General features: G+C 54.5%; 2 protein-coding genes across 3 annotated transcripts; both read left to right on the forward strand.

Annotated features, from left to right (window-relative positions):
• The first annotated feature begins 1,677 nt into the window (after nt 1–1,677).
• Nucleotides 1,678–7,631, forward strand: LOC144326108 (uncharacterized). The gene is made up of 4 exons (XM_077922054.1): nt 1,678–1,928; nt 2,094–3,829; nt 5,343–5,408; nt 6,433–7,631. The coding sequence occupies exons 1-4, from the start codon at nt 1,678–1,680 to the stop codon at nt 6,507–6,509; spliced, it is 2,130 nt and encodes a 709-aa protein (XP_077778180.1). The 3' UTR covers nt 6,510–7,631.
• Nucleotides 7,632–8,945: 1,314 nt separating this feature from the next.
• Nucleotides 8,946–15,625, forward strand: ZNF414 (zinc finger protein 414). 2 transcript variants are annotated; one of them, XM_077921964.1, is made up of 9 exons: nt 9,064–9,128; nt 9,176–9,211; nt 10,862–10,997; nt 11,249–11,347; nt 11,846–11,953; nt 12,186–12,291; nt 13,153–13,682; nt 14,380–14,538; nt 15,066–15,625. In XM_077921964.1, the coding sequence occupies exons 2-9, from the start codon at nt 9,209–9,211 to the stop codon at nt 15,140–15,142; spliced, it is 1,218 nt and encodes a 405-aa protein (XP_077778090.1). In that variant the 5' UTR covers nt 9,064–9,128; nt 9,176–9,208; the 3' UTR covers nt 15,143–15,625. The 2 variants fall into 2 exon arrangements, with proteins under 2 accessions (XP_077778091.1, XP_077778090.1); XM_077921965.1 differs by having other exon boundaries at nt 8,946–9,211.
• Nucleotides 15,626–16,052: the final 427 nt, after the last annotated feature.

Genomic DNA, 16,052 nt, shown 5'->3' on the forward strand with positions numbered 1-16,052 from the left:
GGCAATGACAGGCCTTGACAGCATCTTGAGAAGTAGAGACATCACCTTGCCAACAAAGGTCCGTATAGTTCAGGCTCTGGTTTTCCCAGTAGTGATGTATGGAAGTGAGAGCTGGACCATCCAGAAGGCTGATCTCCAAAGAATGGATGCTTTTGAATTATGGTGCTGGAGGAGACTCTTGAGAGTCCCATGGACTGCAAGAAGATCCAACCTCTCCATTCTGAAGGAAATCAGCCCTGAGGGCTCACTGGAAGAACAGATCCTGAAGCTGAGGCTCCAATACTTTGGCCACCTCATGAGAAGAGAAGACTCCCTGGAAAAGCCCCTGATGTTGTGAAAGATGGAGGGCGCAAGGAGAAGGGGACGACAGAGGATGAGATGGTGGGACAGTGTTCTCGAAGCTACCAGCATGAGTCTGACCAAACTGCGGGAGGCAGTGGAAGACAGGAGGGCCTGGCGTGCTCTGGTCCAGGGGGTCACGGAGAGGCGGACACGACTAAACAACAAAGTCCTTATGATAAAGACTAATGGCACCGAACCCCCCAAAACTGCAAAAAACTGTGTTATTTACAATTTGTAAATGGAGTTTAATGGATGTTTAATAAAGTTAATTTGAATTAAAAGAAAGAAATGTTCAGCCTCTCATCTACCTCCCCAGCCAGGGAACCACTTCACTGCGTCCGGAAACATCTCGATCACAATCCGCAGTGTGCAATAATAATAATAATAATAATAATTCATTAATTAAATTCCTATAAACCTGCCAGCTTTTAATAATCCTCACCTACCTCCCCAGCCAGCGACCCACTTCACTGTTTCCCAAAACATCCAGGGGGCTGCCCCTCTCCTCAAGCACAGCGCCTCCAGCTCATCCCCCTCCTCTGGGCGTCTGGGGCAGGGGAAACCCCCCACCCAGCCCACCCTTGAGTCCCCCTTTATGATGGCGGCGATGACAGTCCCTCTGCCCCCTTGGGAGGAGGGGGAGTCTGGCTGCCGAGCTGGGGCTGCTCTCATCCTTCCCCTCCCCGGTTTCAAGAGCTCCTCTGACTCTGTAGCGTTGGAAGGGGCTCCCAGGGTCATCTAGCCCAACCCGCAGGCAAAGGTCCCCTGGCAGAACACCACGCCGCCTCTCTTTATTCATTTCTTTATTTCATTTTTAAAAAATTCATTACATTTCATTTATTTTAGTTTCAAAAAAATATGACTTCCTTCCCCCTTTCTGCGGTTCCTTAAATTAATTTTTTTATAAAAATATATTCTGCGTATCCGAATTCATTTCATCTGCTTAAAATATATACTCCTATGAAACTGCAGGTCATTACAACTATCCTGCCAGTGTCCTTGTCTGTTGGCAATTTATCTTTCAGTATTCAATATTCTTTTATATATATAACAAGTTGGGTTATCTTCGATTTCTTAATCTCCCGGCAGGTTTCGCCTTTTCTGCAAAATCCCCTTTTTCCAGCAGCCGCGACGCTCTAGCCAATTCGCTCTTTCCCCCCTCCAGGAGCCGCGACGCTCTAGCCGGCTCTCTCAATGCCTCTTTCCCCCTCCCCTTCCGGGACCCGCGTTTCCGGCCGCGCCAGGCGGTTGCCGCGGCAACCAGGAAGTGCTGCCCGGCGGGCCTTCCGGTCCGCCGGTCAAAGCGTTCCCCCGGGGGAGGTTTCTTCTTCCGCCATGGCCGACTCCTTCAAGGCGAGGAAGCTGCCCAGGGGGAAGCGGCGCTCCCCGGAGCCCCACGCCTACGACCCGTGGGGCTGGGGGGACGCCGAGTGGGACTGGGAGCTGCCGCCGCCGCCCCGGGTCTGCTGGGAGTCGGAGAGGCTGGCGGAGAGGGAGCCCCGCGCCCCCGTCGAGACGGCGCCCCGGGGGAGGGGCAAAGGGCGGGGTTCCTGGGGGGCCCGCGAGGAGCCCCCGAGCTGGGCGGGGCCCTGGAGGGGGAGGGGGGCTCGTGGAGGGGGGAGGGGGCGGGATCGGTGGGGGGGAGGGAGCCCCCCCAAGGAGGAGGAGGAGGAGGAAGAGGAAGAAAAACACTGGAGGGGCTCTCGCAGAGGGGGGCGGGGTTTTCGCAGAGGGGGGCGGGGTTTTCGCAGAGGGGGGAGGGGCCGGGATTCGTGGGGGGGAGGGAGCCCCCCCAAGGAGGAGGAGGAAGAGTCCTGGAGGGGGAGGGGCCGGGATCCGTGGGGGGGAGGGAGCCCCCCCAAGGAGGAGGAGGAAGAGCCCTGGAGGGGGAGGGGCCGGGATCCGTGGGGGGGAGGGAGCCCCCCCAAGGAGGAGGAGGAAGAGCCCTGGAGGGGGAGGGGCCGGGATCCGTGGGGGGGAGGGAGCCCCCCCAAGGAGGAGGAGGAAGAGCCCTGGAGGGGGAGGGGCCGGGATCCGTGGGGGGGAGGGAGCCCCCCCAAGGAGGAGGAGGAAGAGCCCTGGAGGGAAAGGGGTCCTCGCAGAGGGGGGAGGGGCTGGGATCCGTGGGAGGGAGGGAGGCCCCCCAAGGAGGAAGCGGAAGAAGAGCCCCCCCAGCAGCAGCATCAGGAGGAGGACCCCTTTAGCAGGAGGAGCCGGTGGGGCAGCCGGGAGAGGGAGCCCCCCTCGTGGGAGCAGCCGCCTCCGGCCAAAGCCCCCCGGAAATCCCACTGGGGGGGCAGCCCCAAGAGGGAAGCGGGGACGCGGGTGCTGCTGACGCCGCCAAGGCAGAGCAGCCCCGAGCAGGGGCCCCCCCACAGGCCGCGGGGCTGGGGGGAGTGGGACTCGGCCAGGCACGGGGTCCGCTCCCCCGGCAGCCCCCCTCGGGGTGGGAGCTGGTGGGGCGAGGCTGAGAGGAGGCGTGGGGAGAGCCCCGGCCGAGAGGAAAGGGGGCGCGGGAGGCAGGCCGAGGAGGGACCCCGGGACGAGGCGCCCTGGGGCAGCTCGGAGCACGGGGGCGTTTTGGGCAGCCTCGAGCGGCTGGCATGGGAGCAGGGTGGGGACCAGTGGAGGAACCCCGACTGGGCCAAGGACCAACCCGCCATCGTCACCAGGGGCGGAAGCCCCACAAGGTCCGACCGGCAGCACAGCCAGAGCAGAGACCTCGACGGCTGGGGCAGCTCCGCCAGTTTCCAGAGCAGGTGGGCGGCCGACGGAACCGAGGAGGGGACCCCCGAGATGGAGGAGGAGCTGGGGTGGGACGCTGCCGGAGAGGACGGCGTGCCAGCAGGCTCAGACGGCGCCCACCCCACCCCGCAGGAGTGGACGCCGTGCCAGGAGGTGGTGGACTACTGGACGAGGGCGTGCCGCACCTGCCTGAGCTTCCGCCAGAGGAGGAGGCTCATGTTGTCCTGCCCGCGCCCCACCTTGCCCGACCGGAGCCACGAGACGCCCGCCCTCAACGCCGACATTGCCAGCCTGGGCGTTGCGCCGCAGCAGAGGGCAGAGCTGGTCGATGCCCAGAAACTGGGCTGGCTCCAGGACGAGGTTCTGGACACGCTGGCCCCGGCCATGAGCGTCTACGAGATGGCCGAAGAGGCCCTGGAGAAGCGGGCGCCTGTGGACCCCCTGGAATTGCGGGAGTGCGCCCAGCGCCTCCTCCGCCTCCTGGGCAGCCTGAGCGCCCGGCTGACCCTCCAACGCCGCGTCAAGGCCCTGCGCGCCATCAACCCCCGCCTGCAGTCCATCTGCTCAAAGATGACCAGCCGCAATTGCAACGGGATGCTCTTTGGCGAGGACAAAGTCCAGCTCCTGAAGGAGCTGCTGGCCAGATTCCCCCAGCTCACCCAGAACAACACCACCTACAAGCGGACCCGCACTCAGCGCCGGAAGAGCAAGGTGTACAGTGGCCAGCCACCCCAAGGCGCAGGTAAGGCCGCCTTTGCCCGCACCCAAGCCGGTGCCCAACCTCGCCTGACATTTTGGGGCCAACGGGGGTTCAAAAGGTTGGGGGGCGCCAGCTTGGGGATGCCCTGGGCAGCTCCAAAGTTGCGTTGCCTTTTAGCTGTTTAGCACGTGTCCGTCAGCCTCCAAGTCTCCCCGGATGTGGTTGGGCTACAACTTCCAACACCCTGGAGACCCGGCAGGAGGGAAATGCTGGGAGCAGAAACACGTTTTAGTCGGGTGGCGCTGTGGTCTAAACCACTGAGCCTCTTGGGCTTGCTGATCGAAAGGTTGGCGGTTCCAATCCCCGTGACAGGGTGAGCTCCTGTTGCTCTGCCCCAACTCCTGCCAACATACCAGTTTGAAAGCATGCCAGGGCAAGTAGATAAAGAGGTACTGCTCTGGTGGGAAGGTAAACGGTGTTTCCATGCGCTCTGGTTTCCGCCATGCGCCAGAAGCGGTTTAGTCCTGCTGGCCACACGACCCGGAAAGCTGTCTGTGGACAAACACCGGCTCCCTCGGCCCGAAAGTGAGACGAGCGCCGCAATCCCATAGCCGCCTTGGACTGGACTTAACCGTCCAGGGGTCCTTTGCTTTTACCTTTTAAACGCCGAATAGCATATATAAGTTTGAAAACCCACTTTGACAAGAAGCGAAGAAGAGCGTGCCAGCTGTGTGGAAGAGCTCTGTGGATTTCCAGTAGGCCTCCCTCACCCCAGAGTGCCTGGGGCTCCTTTCTTTAAGTCGCCTTGGCTAGCAGTAGCCAAAGGCACTGAGCCCTGTGGCCCGTTCCATGGCGGTGCTGCTCCTTGTGTCTTAACTGGAGTCCTTCTTCGTTGCTAAGCCTTCTTCCACAGGTGGCTTAGCTGGCCACTGAGAGGACCAGCTGTTTTTAATTTTTTCAGAGAGGAAGGGGCATGTTGCCTCCCGCTGAACAGCCAGGGGAACTTTATTTTTTTGCCCCACAGCTTTGGGGAGACAAGCATCTCCTCAGTTATCAGGAAGACCAAAACAGGGTCTTTCCTGGAATCAAATTCCAAGCCGTATTATTATTATTATTAAGGGACGCAGGTGGCGCAGTGGTCTAAACCACTGAGCCTCTTGAGCTTGCTGATTGGAAGGTTGGCAGTTCGAATCCCTGCGATGGGCTGAGCTCCCATTGCTCTGTCCCAGCTCCTGCCAACCTAGCAGTTCAAAAGCATACCAGTGCAAGTAGATAAATAGGTACCGCTGCGGCGGGAAGGTAAACAGCATTTCCGTGCGCTCTGGTTTCCATCACGGTGTCCTGTTGTGGCAGAAGTGGTTTAGTCCTGCTGGCCACGTCCGGGAAAAAGCTGTCTGCGGACAAAGGCCGGCTCCCTTGGCCTGAAAGCAGAGATGAGCAGCGTGACCACAGAGTTGCCTTGGACTGGGTCCTTTACCTTTTACCTACCATTAATTATTATTATTATTATTATTATTATTATTATTTACATCTCTACCCGACCTTTTTCGCCAAGGAACTCAAGGTGGTGGAATGCTTTGCTTCAAGGAGGAGTTCCAGCAGACGGACACCGTCTCACAAGGTGAGCTGCAACCCACACAAATGTATTAGGTGCTAGGAGCTGAGATATATGAACTAGGCACCAAACGGCTCCTTAAACCAAGTTGCCAAAAGGGAACGTGCAGTTGCTCTTTTTTTATGCCAGATGGCTCCAAAGTCTTAATTTTCAAATGATGGCCTGGCACTGATTGATCCAGTTAAACATTGTGCTGTGGTCTAAACCACTGAGCCTCTTGGGCTTGCCAACCGTAAGGTCAGTGGTTCGAATCCCCGCGATGACGGGCTGAGCTCCCATTGCTCTGTCCCAGATTCTGCCAGCCTAGCAGTTCGGAAGCACACCAGCGCAAGTAGATAAACTGCGGTGTTGGGAAGGTAAACGGTGTTTCCATGCGCTGGTTTCTGTCACGGTGTCCTGTTGCGCCAGAAGCAGTTTAGTCCTGCTGGCCACATGACCCGGAAAGTTGTCTGCGGACAAAGGCCAGGTCCCTCGGCCTGAAAGCGAGATGAGCACCTCAACCCCAAAGTTACCTTGGACTGGACTTAACCGTCCAGGGTCCTTGACCTTTTTCCGTACTTCTTTTTCTTAATGGTGACACAGACCACTAATAACGTAGGAATATTCTTCACAACGGTGAGCAGGGGGAAGCGAAGGCAACAATGCGCTCTAACGCCATTTGCCGCTCCTGCTCAGGCTGCCCAGAAAAAGCATTTTGGTTCCAGAAATTCAAAATCTAACTGATAAAATTCTACAGGATCTGGGTGTTAGCGTGTGAAAGCGGTCCAGATCCGGGGATCCCCAGATGACTCTCGCAGGCGGCAAAATGCACATGGTGAATTTCGAACGCCAATCAGGGATAGCGAGTTCGTGATTTGCCGACACAAAGTCTGGGGGTTCAATCCCAGGTTTGGGGTTTCCTTTTGAGGTGGCCGACTATCCTTCACCCCAGGGTCTTAGGCAGAGGTCGGAGGGCTGTCTGCCAGGGGCTGGGCTAGATGACCGCTGGTGCCCCTTCCCCCTCTACAGCTCTGTGATTCTGTTATTCTAGGTATCTGGGCCGGCACAGAATCCCTGCCTGAGACCCAGCAGGACCATGCGCTGAACTGGTCCGACTTCGGTTCCTGATCGGTCGGGGACGGGGCAGCGGAAAAACCAATGGTGCCCGCTTGCCAAACTCCCCCCCCTTTTCTCAGGGGCTTAACTGGCCCCACAGACACCCAGAAGGAACCCCCCTCTTACCAAGGGCAGAGGGAACTATTTTTGCAACAGAGAGGGGGAGCAGAGGGGCCAGGAAGCCGGAAGCGGACCGTTCCTCTCGACGGAAGAGACTCCCCCCCCACTTGCCCCCCCCTGCCTGCTCAAGAGTCTGTCCCTTGGCGAGCCAAGCAGGGCCACCATTGAGCAGTTGGGGGGCCACAGGGCAGAATGGAGCCAAGAAGACAACACTTTTAAACACGACTCTCCCAATCCTCTCTTGACTCTGCAGCGAGACTGTCTGCCCCCCACCTGGGGGGGCAAGCTCAAGCAGGGGCGTTTTATTGCAAGCCCCCCCCCCCCTTTGTGTGAAAGGCCTCTTGGTTTTCAGAGAGAAGACATAGCTTCCTTCTAGTGCAAGAAGAGTTTTTCTCTCCCAACGGTGCAAAACTGTTTCTGTTTGAACTTGATTTTGTTGTTGAATATTTTCTGTGGCGGGGGCTGCTTGCTGGCAGCAGGAAAACCCAGACCCCTCCTTTTTAAAGGCCTTTTGCCTCGCAACAGAAGGGGGCACCCTTTACAACTCTTGGGCTTTCCTGCATTTTCGTTTCCTGACGGAGGCGTCTTGTGGCAGGGAGTTCCAGCTGGGCTCATATATTTTTTTGCCTACTTCCCCCCTCAAAAAAAAGTTTTCGCCTGGGGGCAGGAAGCAGACCCTCCATGGGACTTTTTTCTATTTTGGCCGATGGTTTTCCCGTGTCGGATCTCTGGCGGACTCTCTTTTTTTCCTCCTCCACCCGAAATCGGCTGCTTGGCTGAAGAAACCACATCCCGACGGCTGAGGTCCGAGAGGAGACCCCCCCAGGTTAAGAGGACCACGTTTGCTCTGTTCCCTGAAGGACGTTTGATGGATTCCTGCAAAGAGGGTCTGGGGGAACCGACCGATTCCTTATTGGTTTGCAACCGAAGCAGCGATCGGAACTGGAGCAAGAGCTTGGAAGTCTGTTTCTGGGGACCTTCTCTAGTTGAATAAATGTTCTTTTGTCTTCACAAGCTGTGTCTTTTCAGTTAATGCTTCCCCATCGCACCAGGAAACATGCCTCCCCCCAATTAAGATAGAAACATAATCAAAAACGCAGAATGGAATCAGGGCTGTCGTTTTGGGATGTTGGAAGAAGGATGAGGGGAAAGGGGGCGCTTGCCTACGAAACGGTTAAGCGTCTCGCCTGGAATTGGCCTACGTGTCTCTGAGCTTCCCTGTATTTTCTTTTCTTTCTGTTTTGAAATAAATTCTTCTTGGTTTTACAAATGCAAAATATATACAAACGCAAACTGCAAAAACAAATCGGTATAAAAGGGATTCTCCCCATCTCCTCTTCCTCGCCATGGGGTCCCATTTTAAGCATCTAAAACTGCATATTCATCCAGACGCCAATTCTTATACCAGGCCATATTATCCACAATAATTTTGGCACTACAAGGGAGTCAAAATCCTGCTCTTGTTTCCATCTGCTTTCAGTGGCCTCCTAAAAGCCTTATAAATTATTTTATAAAGTTTTTATCCTCTTTGTCTCATGAGGTTTCCAGTCAGTTTTGCCATCTTGGCATAGTCTCTGGTAGGGACTTTTATCTTCTTTCCAGTTCTGGGTTAATAACATCTGGGCGGCTGTTGTTCTGTACACGAAAAGTCTCTTCTGCTCCTTTGGGATGTCGGTACCTGTAATTCCGAATAAAAAAAACACCTTCTGGTTTCTTAACAAAAGTTACATTAAACAGAGCTTCCCTGTATTTTCAAGCCATAAAAGCCCCTTTTGTGGAATGCCCGAAAGATTCCTATTGGGACCCGAAAGAGAGAAGGGGAGGGAGGAAGAAAGGAGTATAAAAAGAGAGAAAGAGGGAAGGGAAAGGAAAGGAAAGGAGGAAGGAAGGAAAAAAGATAAGAGAAGGAAATAGAAAGAAGGAAAGGGGAGGAAGGGAAAAAGAGAAAGAAAGAGTGAGAGAAAGAAGGAAAGGGGAGGGAGGGAGGAAGATAAAAAGAGAAAAAAAGAAAAAGAAGGAAAGGGGAGGTCGGGAGGAAGAGAAAGAAGGAAAGGGCAGGACGATAGGAAGATAAAAAAAATAGAGTGAGGGAAAGGAGGGATGAAGGAAGGAAAGAAGACAGAAGGAAAGGAGGGAGGAAGATAAAAAGAGATAAATAGAGAAGGAAAGGGGAGGGAGGGAGGAAGGAAGAGAGAGAGAAGGAAAGGGCAGGGAGGAAGAGAAGGAAAAGAGGAAGGGAGATAAAAAGAGAAATAGAATGAGAAAGGAAAGGGGAGGAAGGAGGGAAGATAAAAAGAAAAGAGGACGAAACAAAGAGATAAAGGGAGAGAAAGAGAAGGAAAGGCAAGCAATTTGGCCCTGAGCGGCGGCGTGGGCTCTGGGCAGGGACCTGCCTTTCCCTCTGGCGCCGCCGGGGGCGCCCTCCTCCCGGCCTCCCGATCTCGCGACAGTTGCCTCAAGATGGCTACAAGGTAGCAGCTGGGCCGCCTTGGATGCTGCGAGAGGAGGAGGAGGAGGAGGAGGAGGAAGCGGCGGCGGCAGCTGGAAATCCGGCCCCTAGGAAAGGACCAGCGGGATCCCCGGCCCCCGAGATGGTAAGGCTCTTTGTGTCCCCCTTGGCAAGGTCGGGGGGGGGGGGAAGGTCCCCTTTGAACCCCCTCCTCTCCTGGAGGGGCTGCAGCGATTGCATAATAACAATGCCCAGAGCCAGACACGCGAGTGGGGCCCGTTCACACGTGCACAGGGGGAGAGTGGAGCCGGTCAGGGAAAGGGGGGCGTCGCTGCACAGAATATACAAAACCGGCTTGCAATGTTAGGCCCATGCTGTCTGCACTGGCCGGCAGCCGTGCCCGGGATCCGAACCCAGGGCCTTCTGCATGCCAAGCACCCGCTCAGAATAAACCCAGGTTTCCAGGGGTGGGAAGAAAGGGCTGGTTTGAATTCGGAGATGCCCCCCGAGCGGCTTCACTGCGCAAGGCAGGTGCTCTAACCACTGAGGATCACAGCCCTTGCCTGAATTTCAACAGCTGATCTATACAACTTTTTACTGGGGTGTTTCAGCTATAAATATGGTGTGCATGTGGGATTATTGTTTTGTTGTTTTGGTTTAACTATTTACTTTTGTTTGAAGGTTGGTCTATAAATGTTCATAGTAATAATAATAATAATAATAATAATAATAATAATAATAATAATAATAATTTATTATTTATACCCCACTCATCTGGCTGGGTTCCCCCAGCCGCTCTGGGCGGCTTCCAGCAAAATATTAAAATATAATAATCAAAGGTTAAAAGCTTCCCAACTTGTTTTGTTGTTTTCGTTTATTTACTTTTGTTTGAAGGTCGGTGTATAAATTTTCGTAATAATAATAAGAATAGCAATAGTAACATAAGGTAATATTTTGACTGAACACAACTGCCAGCAATATTTGAGCGCAGAGCATGTTCTGTAGACAAAAGCCCACCAAATCTTGGCTCGTCTTCCTCCAGCAAAGGGGCTTTTGGGATGCCCTACCTTGCAAAGCTGTTGTGGACTTTAAATATATATATATATATATATATATTCAAATGTAAAAAAAAAAGGCCTGCATGTTGGTTAGCGGACATCAGTGCTGATGATTGAAGGCTGCCAGGGGAAAATTAAAATGAAAGCAGCTTTTTGAGACAAATTTTGGCTTCTCATTTGCCGCCAAAGAGTTCCTGTTTCTGCAGTTTTGCAAAACAACCCGCTTTTGAGAGGTAGATTCTGATTTTGGTTGCATGTTCCCCTCAATCCTCTAAAGGCCCATCATCATTTTGTTGGCACTGTCTCTTCCCCCAGATAAGAGCCCAAGATCAAGAGCAAAACCCCCGCCTGTCTGAATAGGGAATCGGGTCAGCCAGAAAAACCCGCTGCCTGCTTGATGTCCAAAAATCAAACCCGGCCCAACTTCTTCAAATATCCCTTTAGCCCAGAAAGGCTCTTTAGATGGTTTATCAATCTGCTATTTTATAATGGCTTTGCTCTTCATGATTTGATCTCACCACCGCTTCCCCGCAAGAGTTGCAAAAAGTGGATTAAAAAACCCCAACGGCCAATTTTTAAAAACCCAAATAAAGGAATATATTGTGACTGTAATGAATTCACTGTAAGGGGGGGGGGATTCACTCTCAATCAATTGAAGAATGCAAAGAAGCAATCTTCCCTCTCCTATTTGGGATAATAATAATAACCAGCTGCCCCCCTTCACCCCCTCCGGCCAGGAGAAGATGCCGCCACCTGATGCCCCACTCGCACCCCAAGACCTCCTGTCGTCCCCCCCCAGCCGCGTCAGGAGCAAAGTGGAGAAGGAAGAGGGGCCCCCGCCACTGGTGACCTCTCCTGTGGCCTCTTTGGGGGGTGAGTAGGGGCGGAAAATCAGGCCTATTCCCCCCCCAAAAAAAACACAAAGCCAGCTTTCTAGTCCTCATGAAGGCGCAAGGAAGTGGCCTTGGTCCATGTTGCTCTGTACTGCATGCTCGGACCGGCAGCAATTCATATGGGGAAGGGGGGGATGTGGAGCTGGGGGGGGGGGCCTTCGCAAGCCCAGCAGGGACCCTGCCGCGATCCCCAGCCCGGAGGGAGCCACCAGTGACGTCTCTTCTTCCCAGGCCCAGCCAATTCGGGGGTTTCGGCGACCCACAGCCACCCCACGCCGAGCGGCGGGGGGCGGAAGCAGGACCTGCGGCTGCCCAAGAGGAGACCCCCAGGTGAGCTGGAGGCCGGGGCGGCCCTTTTTAGCAGGGGGCTGAGGAACGGGGCGCACGGGGCCTAGTTTGGGGGTGGCCCCCTCTCCTTTCTCCCCAAAGGTGGGGCCGAGAACCTTGCCCCTCCTCCCCGGCTCTGCTGCACGACATCCACATTTTCCCAGGCTGAGAGCTTTGCCTACGTTTTCCTCCGGCCCCCCACCACTGCCAAGAGGCCCTTGGAAGATTATCCAGGGAGGGGAACACGGCCCTCACGCCGAACAGGATTCCCAGTTTCCTATGGATCCTTTCGGTCGATGTGTCTTTTGCCCTAGAGAGGACGTGTGTCGGTTGTTCCCATTTCACAGAAGGGGAAAATAGAGGCACGGGGCTGCGAGCTGCTCCAGGCGGGGCTGCCAAGGCCTCTTGAATCATAGAATAATGGAACTGTATTGTTGGAAGGGGCCCCCCAGGGGTCATCCAGCCCAGCCCCCTTCAGCTAATTCTCTCGCCTCGCCCTAGGGAGACGCTACCAGTGCTCTGGGGACGGCTGCCGCTTGGCCTGCCGCAGCATGAAGGAGCTGCTGGATCACATTCGGGTTCATTATCGGCCCACACAGTCGGTGGAGGGTAAGCCCGGTTTTGGGGGGGGGGGAAGAGGGTTGGCGAGATCTCGAATCTGACTCCGAGCTGCCTTTGCTCCCTCGCACTTTCCATCGGAGTAACTATTTTTGGGGTGTGTGTAAAGTTTTTCCATTTTTTAAATGTAAATACAACAGAGAAAAATTTGTAAGGTGAAAAGCAAGGCTATTGAAATGGGCTTGTAGAAGGAATGAGCCCAGCTGCCTCTCCTGTTTCCCAGGGAAGATTTTCCGCTGTTCCTCCCCGGGCTGCGTGGAATCGTTCCCCAACATGCAAGTTCTCATGGAACACATCAAGGTGCACTACAAGCCCAACCGCTACTTCAAGTAAGGCCATATTCTTATTCTGATGATGATGATGATCTAGAGGGGGCCAAGTAAATCTACTCCCAAAGCTCAGGGGGTTTTTCCGGTATTTTATGCATTGTGATTTGCTATTTCTATCCATCACAGAAGAGTCATTCTTTATTATAATACATGTATACTGTCTAATTAATTACTTGCTGGCGTTTGATTTTGGCGTTTACTATGGGATTCTAATGCATTATTGCACATAGCTTTATTTGGTATAAGCTGTTTATTTTAAAGTCGTTGTGGCTTTTTATATAGGATCCGATTGTTGTTGTTAATGTTTGAAGTTTTATTATTAATTTTGTGTGTGTTGGAAGCCGCCCAGAGTGGCTGTGGCAATTTAGCCACATGGGCGATGAAGTAGTAGTAATAATAATAATGATGATGATGATAAAAACAAAAAAATTCCTTCCAGTAGCACCTTAAAGACCAACTAAGTTAGTTCTTGGTATGAGCTTTCGTGTGCATGCACACTTCTTCAGATACCAATCTGAAGAAGTATCTGAAGTATCTGAAGAAGTGTGCATGCACACGAAAGCTCATACCAAGAACTAACTTAGTTGGTCTTTAAGGTGCTACTGGAAGGAATTTTTTTGTTTTGACTATGGCAGACCAACACGGCTACCTATCTGTAACTGGATGATGATGATGATGATGTCAGGAGCTGCCCGAAGGCGTGGGCGATGGAGGCCCCCCCCCCCCGTTTCTCAATCCTGTTTGGAGCAGCTGGGATTGAGCCGCCAACCTCCAGACTCAAAAGATGGGTGTAGCGTGTGGGAACGGGCCCTCCAGAGGTCCTCCATCCCAACCCCCTGCAACCTGTCCCCCCCCCTCCAGGTGTGAGAACTGCATGACGCGTTTCCGGACATACCGGTCCCTCTTCAAGCACCTCCACAGTTGCTCCTCCGCCGGAACCGCCGCCGGTGCTGCCGCTGCCACCGCCGACACCCCACCCCTGGCGCCGGAGAAGCCCCTCCCGGAAAAGGAGCCCCCCGGGAAGCTGCTGGAGGTCCTCCCCAAACTGGAGACGGTCATACAGCAGCTCAGGAAGGAAGCCATCCTCCCCGGCGAGATGGAGGTCTCGCCGCCGGCCCCCGACCCGCTCCCTGCCGGCCCCCTGGGGCCCCTGCCCGCCCTGCCCCCGGGGCCCCACGCCTTCCCTCTGCTGGAGCCCTCCCTCTTTGGACCCCCGCCGCCCCTGGCCAGGTTTCCAGGGCCGGCTCCCCACACGCTCCCGGGACCCTTCCTGCCTTACGTCCATCCGGGGAGCTACGCCTTGCCTCCCGCCGCCGTCCAGAGCCGCCTCCGTCCCTTCCTGCCAGGACAGGGACTCCCCATCTCCAACGCCGTCTGGAAGAAAAGCCAGGGTGAGCGGAAGACCTTCCCCCCCCCTCGCCCCAGGAGGGTCTCTCTGCCCCCCCCCACATCGTTACCTGTCTGCCAGTCCAACGATTGCGCCCAATTTACTCAGATTTGAGATGGCCCTAATCCAGGTTTCTAGTCCTCCTGACTGCAACAGGGGGCGGGAATACTCAAGAGGTTTGGGAACTGCCCTTAAATGTTTCACTCTGACGGCAGGGCGCTCTCTGGAAGGCTCCGCTTGATTCAGAAGCTGCAGCCAGGCAAGATGCTGCAGAGAAAGTGCTTTAAGCATTAACAGGCCAACACGTGGCTCATAATGTTCTAACAAAATATATGTCATCTGTATTATTTCACAATTCTTAAACCATGGGTAGGGAAACTAAGGCCGGATCCAACCCAATCACCTTCTCAATTACATAAGAAGAATGTGTCCTTTTATTGCAAATGCATCTCTGGGTTATTTGTGGGGCACAGGAATTCATTTTTTTCCTGGCCCCCCACACGGTCTGAGGGACAGTGGGCCAGGCCCCTGCTGAAAAAGTTTGCTGACCCCTGATTTAAATCAATTTGATTTAAATCAAATCCACCCTGGAGAGAAACCTCCCCAGATATTTAGGAAGCTGGCGCAGGTCTCCATCTCCTCTTAAGCGTATTTGTCCGCTTGCTCCGGGGCTGACCCTTCTCTTTTTTGGCGCCCCGCAGGGCACTCCTCCAACAGCCGCATCGTGTGGGAGCACACGCGAGGGCGCTACAACTGCCTGCAGTGCTCCTACTCGACGGCGTCGCGGGAGGAGGTCACCCAGCACGTCGAGGACCACCGCAAGAACCCCTCCCCGCCCGGGCGCCTGGACGGAGAAATGGGTGAGTGGGGGGCTGGCGGGGGACCTCCCCTTCGTCCCCGGCGGCTGGGTTGGCTGGCAGGCGCGGGGGACCCCCGCTCAGGACTACAGCTCCCGTTGCCCCAGGAGTTGTAGTTTGGCAGCACCCGGTTTCCCCAAATCCTACTCAGAGCAGAGCCCAGGGGTCTACTTGAGTTTGGCCAATGCTGGGATGTAACGTTGGACACCGAGAAGGTTGGGCTACAACTCCTACCAGGTGGAGGTGAGGAGAACTGTAGTTTGGCAGCGGCCGGAGGGGCAAAGGTTCCCCAACGGCTTCTCACTGACCTGGCTAGGCGCACTGGGAGTTGTAGTCCAACCATCTCTAGCTGGGGAGCGCCCAGTTTAGCCGAGGCGGTTTGACTCCACCTGTTGGGGTTTTTTTTGCAGTTTTTATCAGTTCTGCGTTTCTGCAACAGACAAGTTTTGCTTTGTGATGGATTTTGAATGTCCCTTAAAAACAACTACTGATGCCTCCCCCCCCCCCCGTTTTCCTCTTTCCTCCACCAGACTTTGGGGTGGGGCTCCCCTCGTTCCACCCCAGACTGACGCCGGAAGTGGAGAACACCCTCTTCTCCCCGCTGTGAGGCTTCCACGGTGCTGACCCCCCCTCGTTTTGTCACCATCTTCATCCCCCCTTTTAAGGTGCAGTAAGGATGGGGGGGGTCCTGGCTCCTCCCCACCCCCCCAAAAAGGGGGAAGAGGGTGCAGACACCCCCAGGAGGTCTTTCCTCTCCAACCCCCCACAGAATGCGTGCGCATAAATGGATGGTGTTTGATGGGAAGGGGGTTGAAATTTAATTATTGTTGATATTAATTTAATCTAGAACTTTTTCCGGTGCATTCTTCTTCCCTCTTTTTTCTCCCCCCCCCAAAAAAATGGTTTATCTTGCTTTAAAGGCAAAATGCTCATCTCCCCCCCCCCCCCCGTTCTCTTGGTGAGGACACCTCCAGCCCCTCCTTCCCTAAAGCCGATGATCAGGTTTGCTCAGGTTTGTTATAGTGGGCTATTTGCTGCTTTTGCAAAAAAACACAAAAATCCAGAAATAAAATGGGAATTGTACAGAAAACGTGAGCGAGCCTTCTTGTCTTGAGGTGTGTCTTTTGAGTCCTATTTTCAAGGGGGGGGGGGCAGTGACAAAGGCAAACAAATACACCTACCTCTTGCCGGTGGGGGTGTCAAGGAACATTCTTTGTTTTTAAAACCCCCCGTTTTGTTAGATTTAAGCAACCCTCCCCACCCCTCTACTCACACACAGAGAGAGAAACTGCTCAGGATTCAAGGCAACTTCCGCCAGCAAAAACACAAGCAGGATTTTGGGGTGGTGTGGAACTGCGGAGTGAGGTCTGCAGTGGGCAGCGCCCTACTCTCTGCTCCTGCAGGCATGAAGGCGGGAGCCCACAAGTGCCCCCCACAGCCTTGGCCAACTCCCAGAGTTCAGGGAGGCGCCTCCGTCCCGCTGCCAAGAACGACTCGGACTCCCTTCTCCTCTCTCA

Source organism: Podarcis muralis, chromosome 18, assembly GCF_964188315.1.
Source record: "Podarcis muralis chromosome 18, rPodMur119.hap1.1, whole genome shotgun sequence".
NCBI lineage: Eukaryota > Metazoa > Chordata > Lepidosauria > Squamata > Lacertidae > Podarcis > Podarcis muralis.

What these genes read in the sequence shown, in the direction of transcription:
- LOC144326108 (XM_077922054.1), top strand. Translation starts at nt 1,678, where the DNA reads ATGGCCGACTCCTTCAAGGCGAGGAAGCTGCCCAGGGGGAAGCGGCGC. An exon ending in CCAGCCACCCCAAGGCGCAG is followed by an intron (nt 3,830 to 5,342) that starts GTAAGGCCGCCT and finishes TTTTTCGCCAAG; the next exon opens with GAACTCAAGGTGGTGGAATG. An exon ending in GACGGACACCGTCTCACAAG is followed by an intron (nt 5,409 to 6,432) that starts GTGAGCTGCAAC and finishes CTGTTATTCTAG; the next exon opens with GTATCTGGGCCGGCACAGAA.
- ZNF414 (XM_077921965.1), top strand. Translation starts at nt 9,110, where the DNA reads ATGCTGCGAGAGGAGGAGGAGGAGGAGGAGGAGGAAGCGGCGGCGGCA. An exon ending in GCCCACACAGTCGGTGGAGG is followed by an intron (nt 11,954 to 12,185) that starts GTAAGCCCGGTT and finishes CCTGTTTCCCAG; the next exon opens with GGAAGATTTTCCGCTGTTCC. An exon ending in AAGCCCAACCGCTACTTCAA is followed by an intron (nt 12,292 to 13,152) that starts GTAAGGCCATAT and finishes CCCCCCCTCCAG; the next exon opens with GTGTGAGAACTGCATGACGC.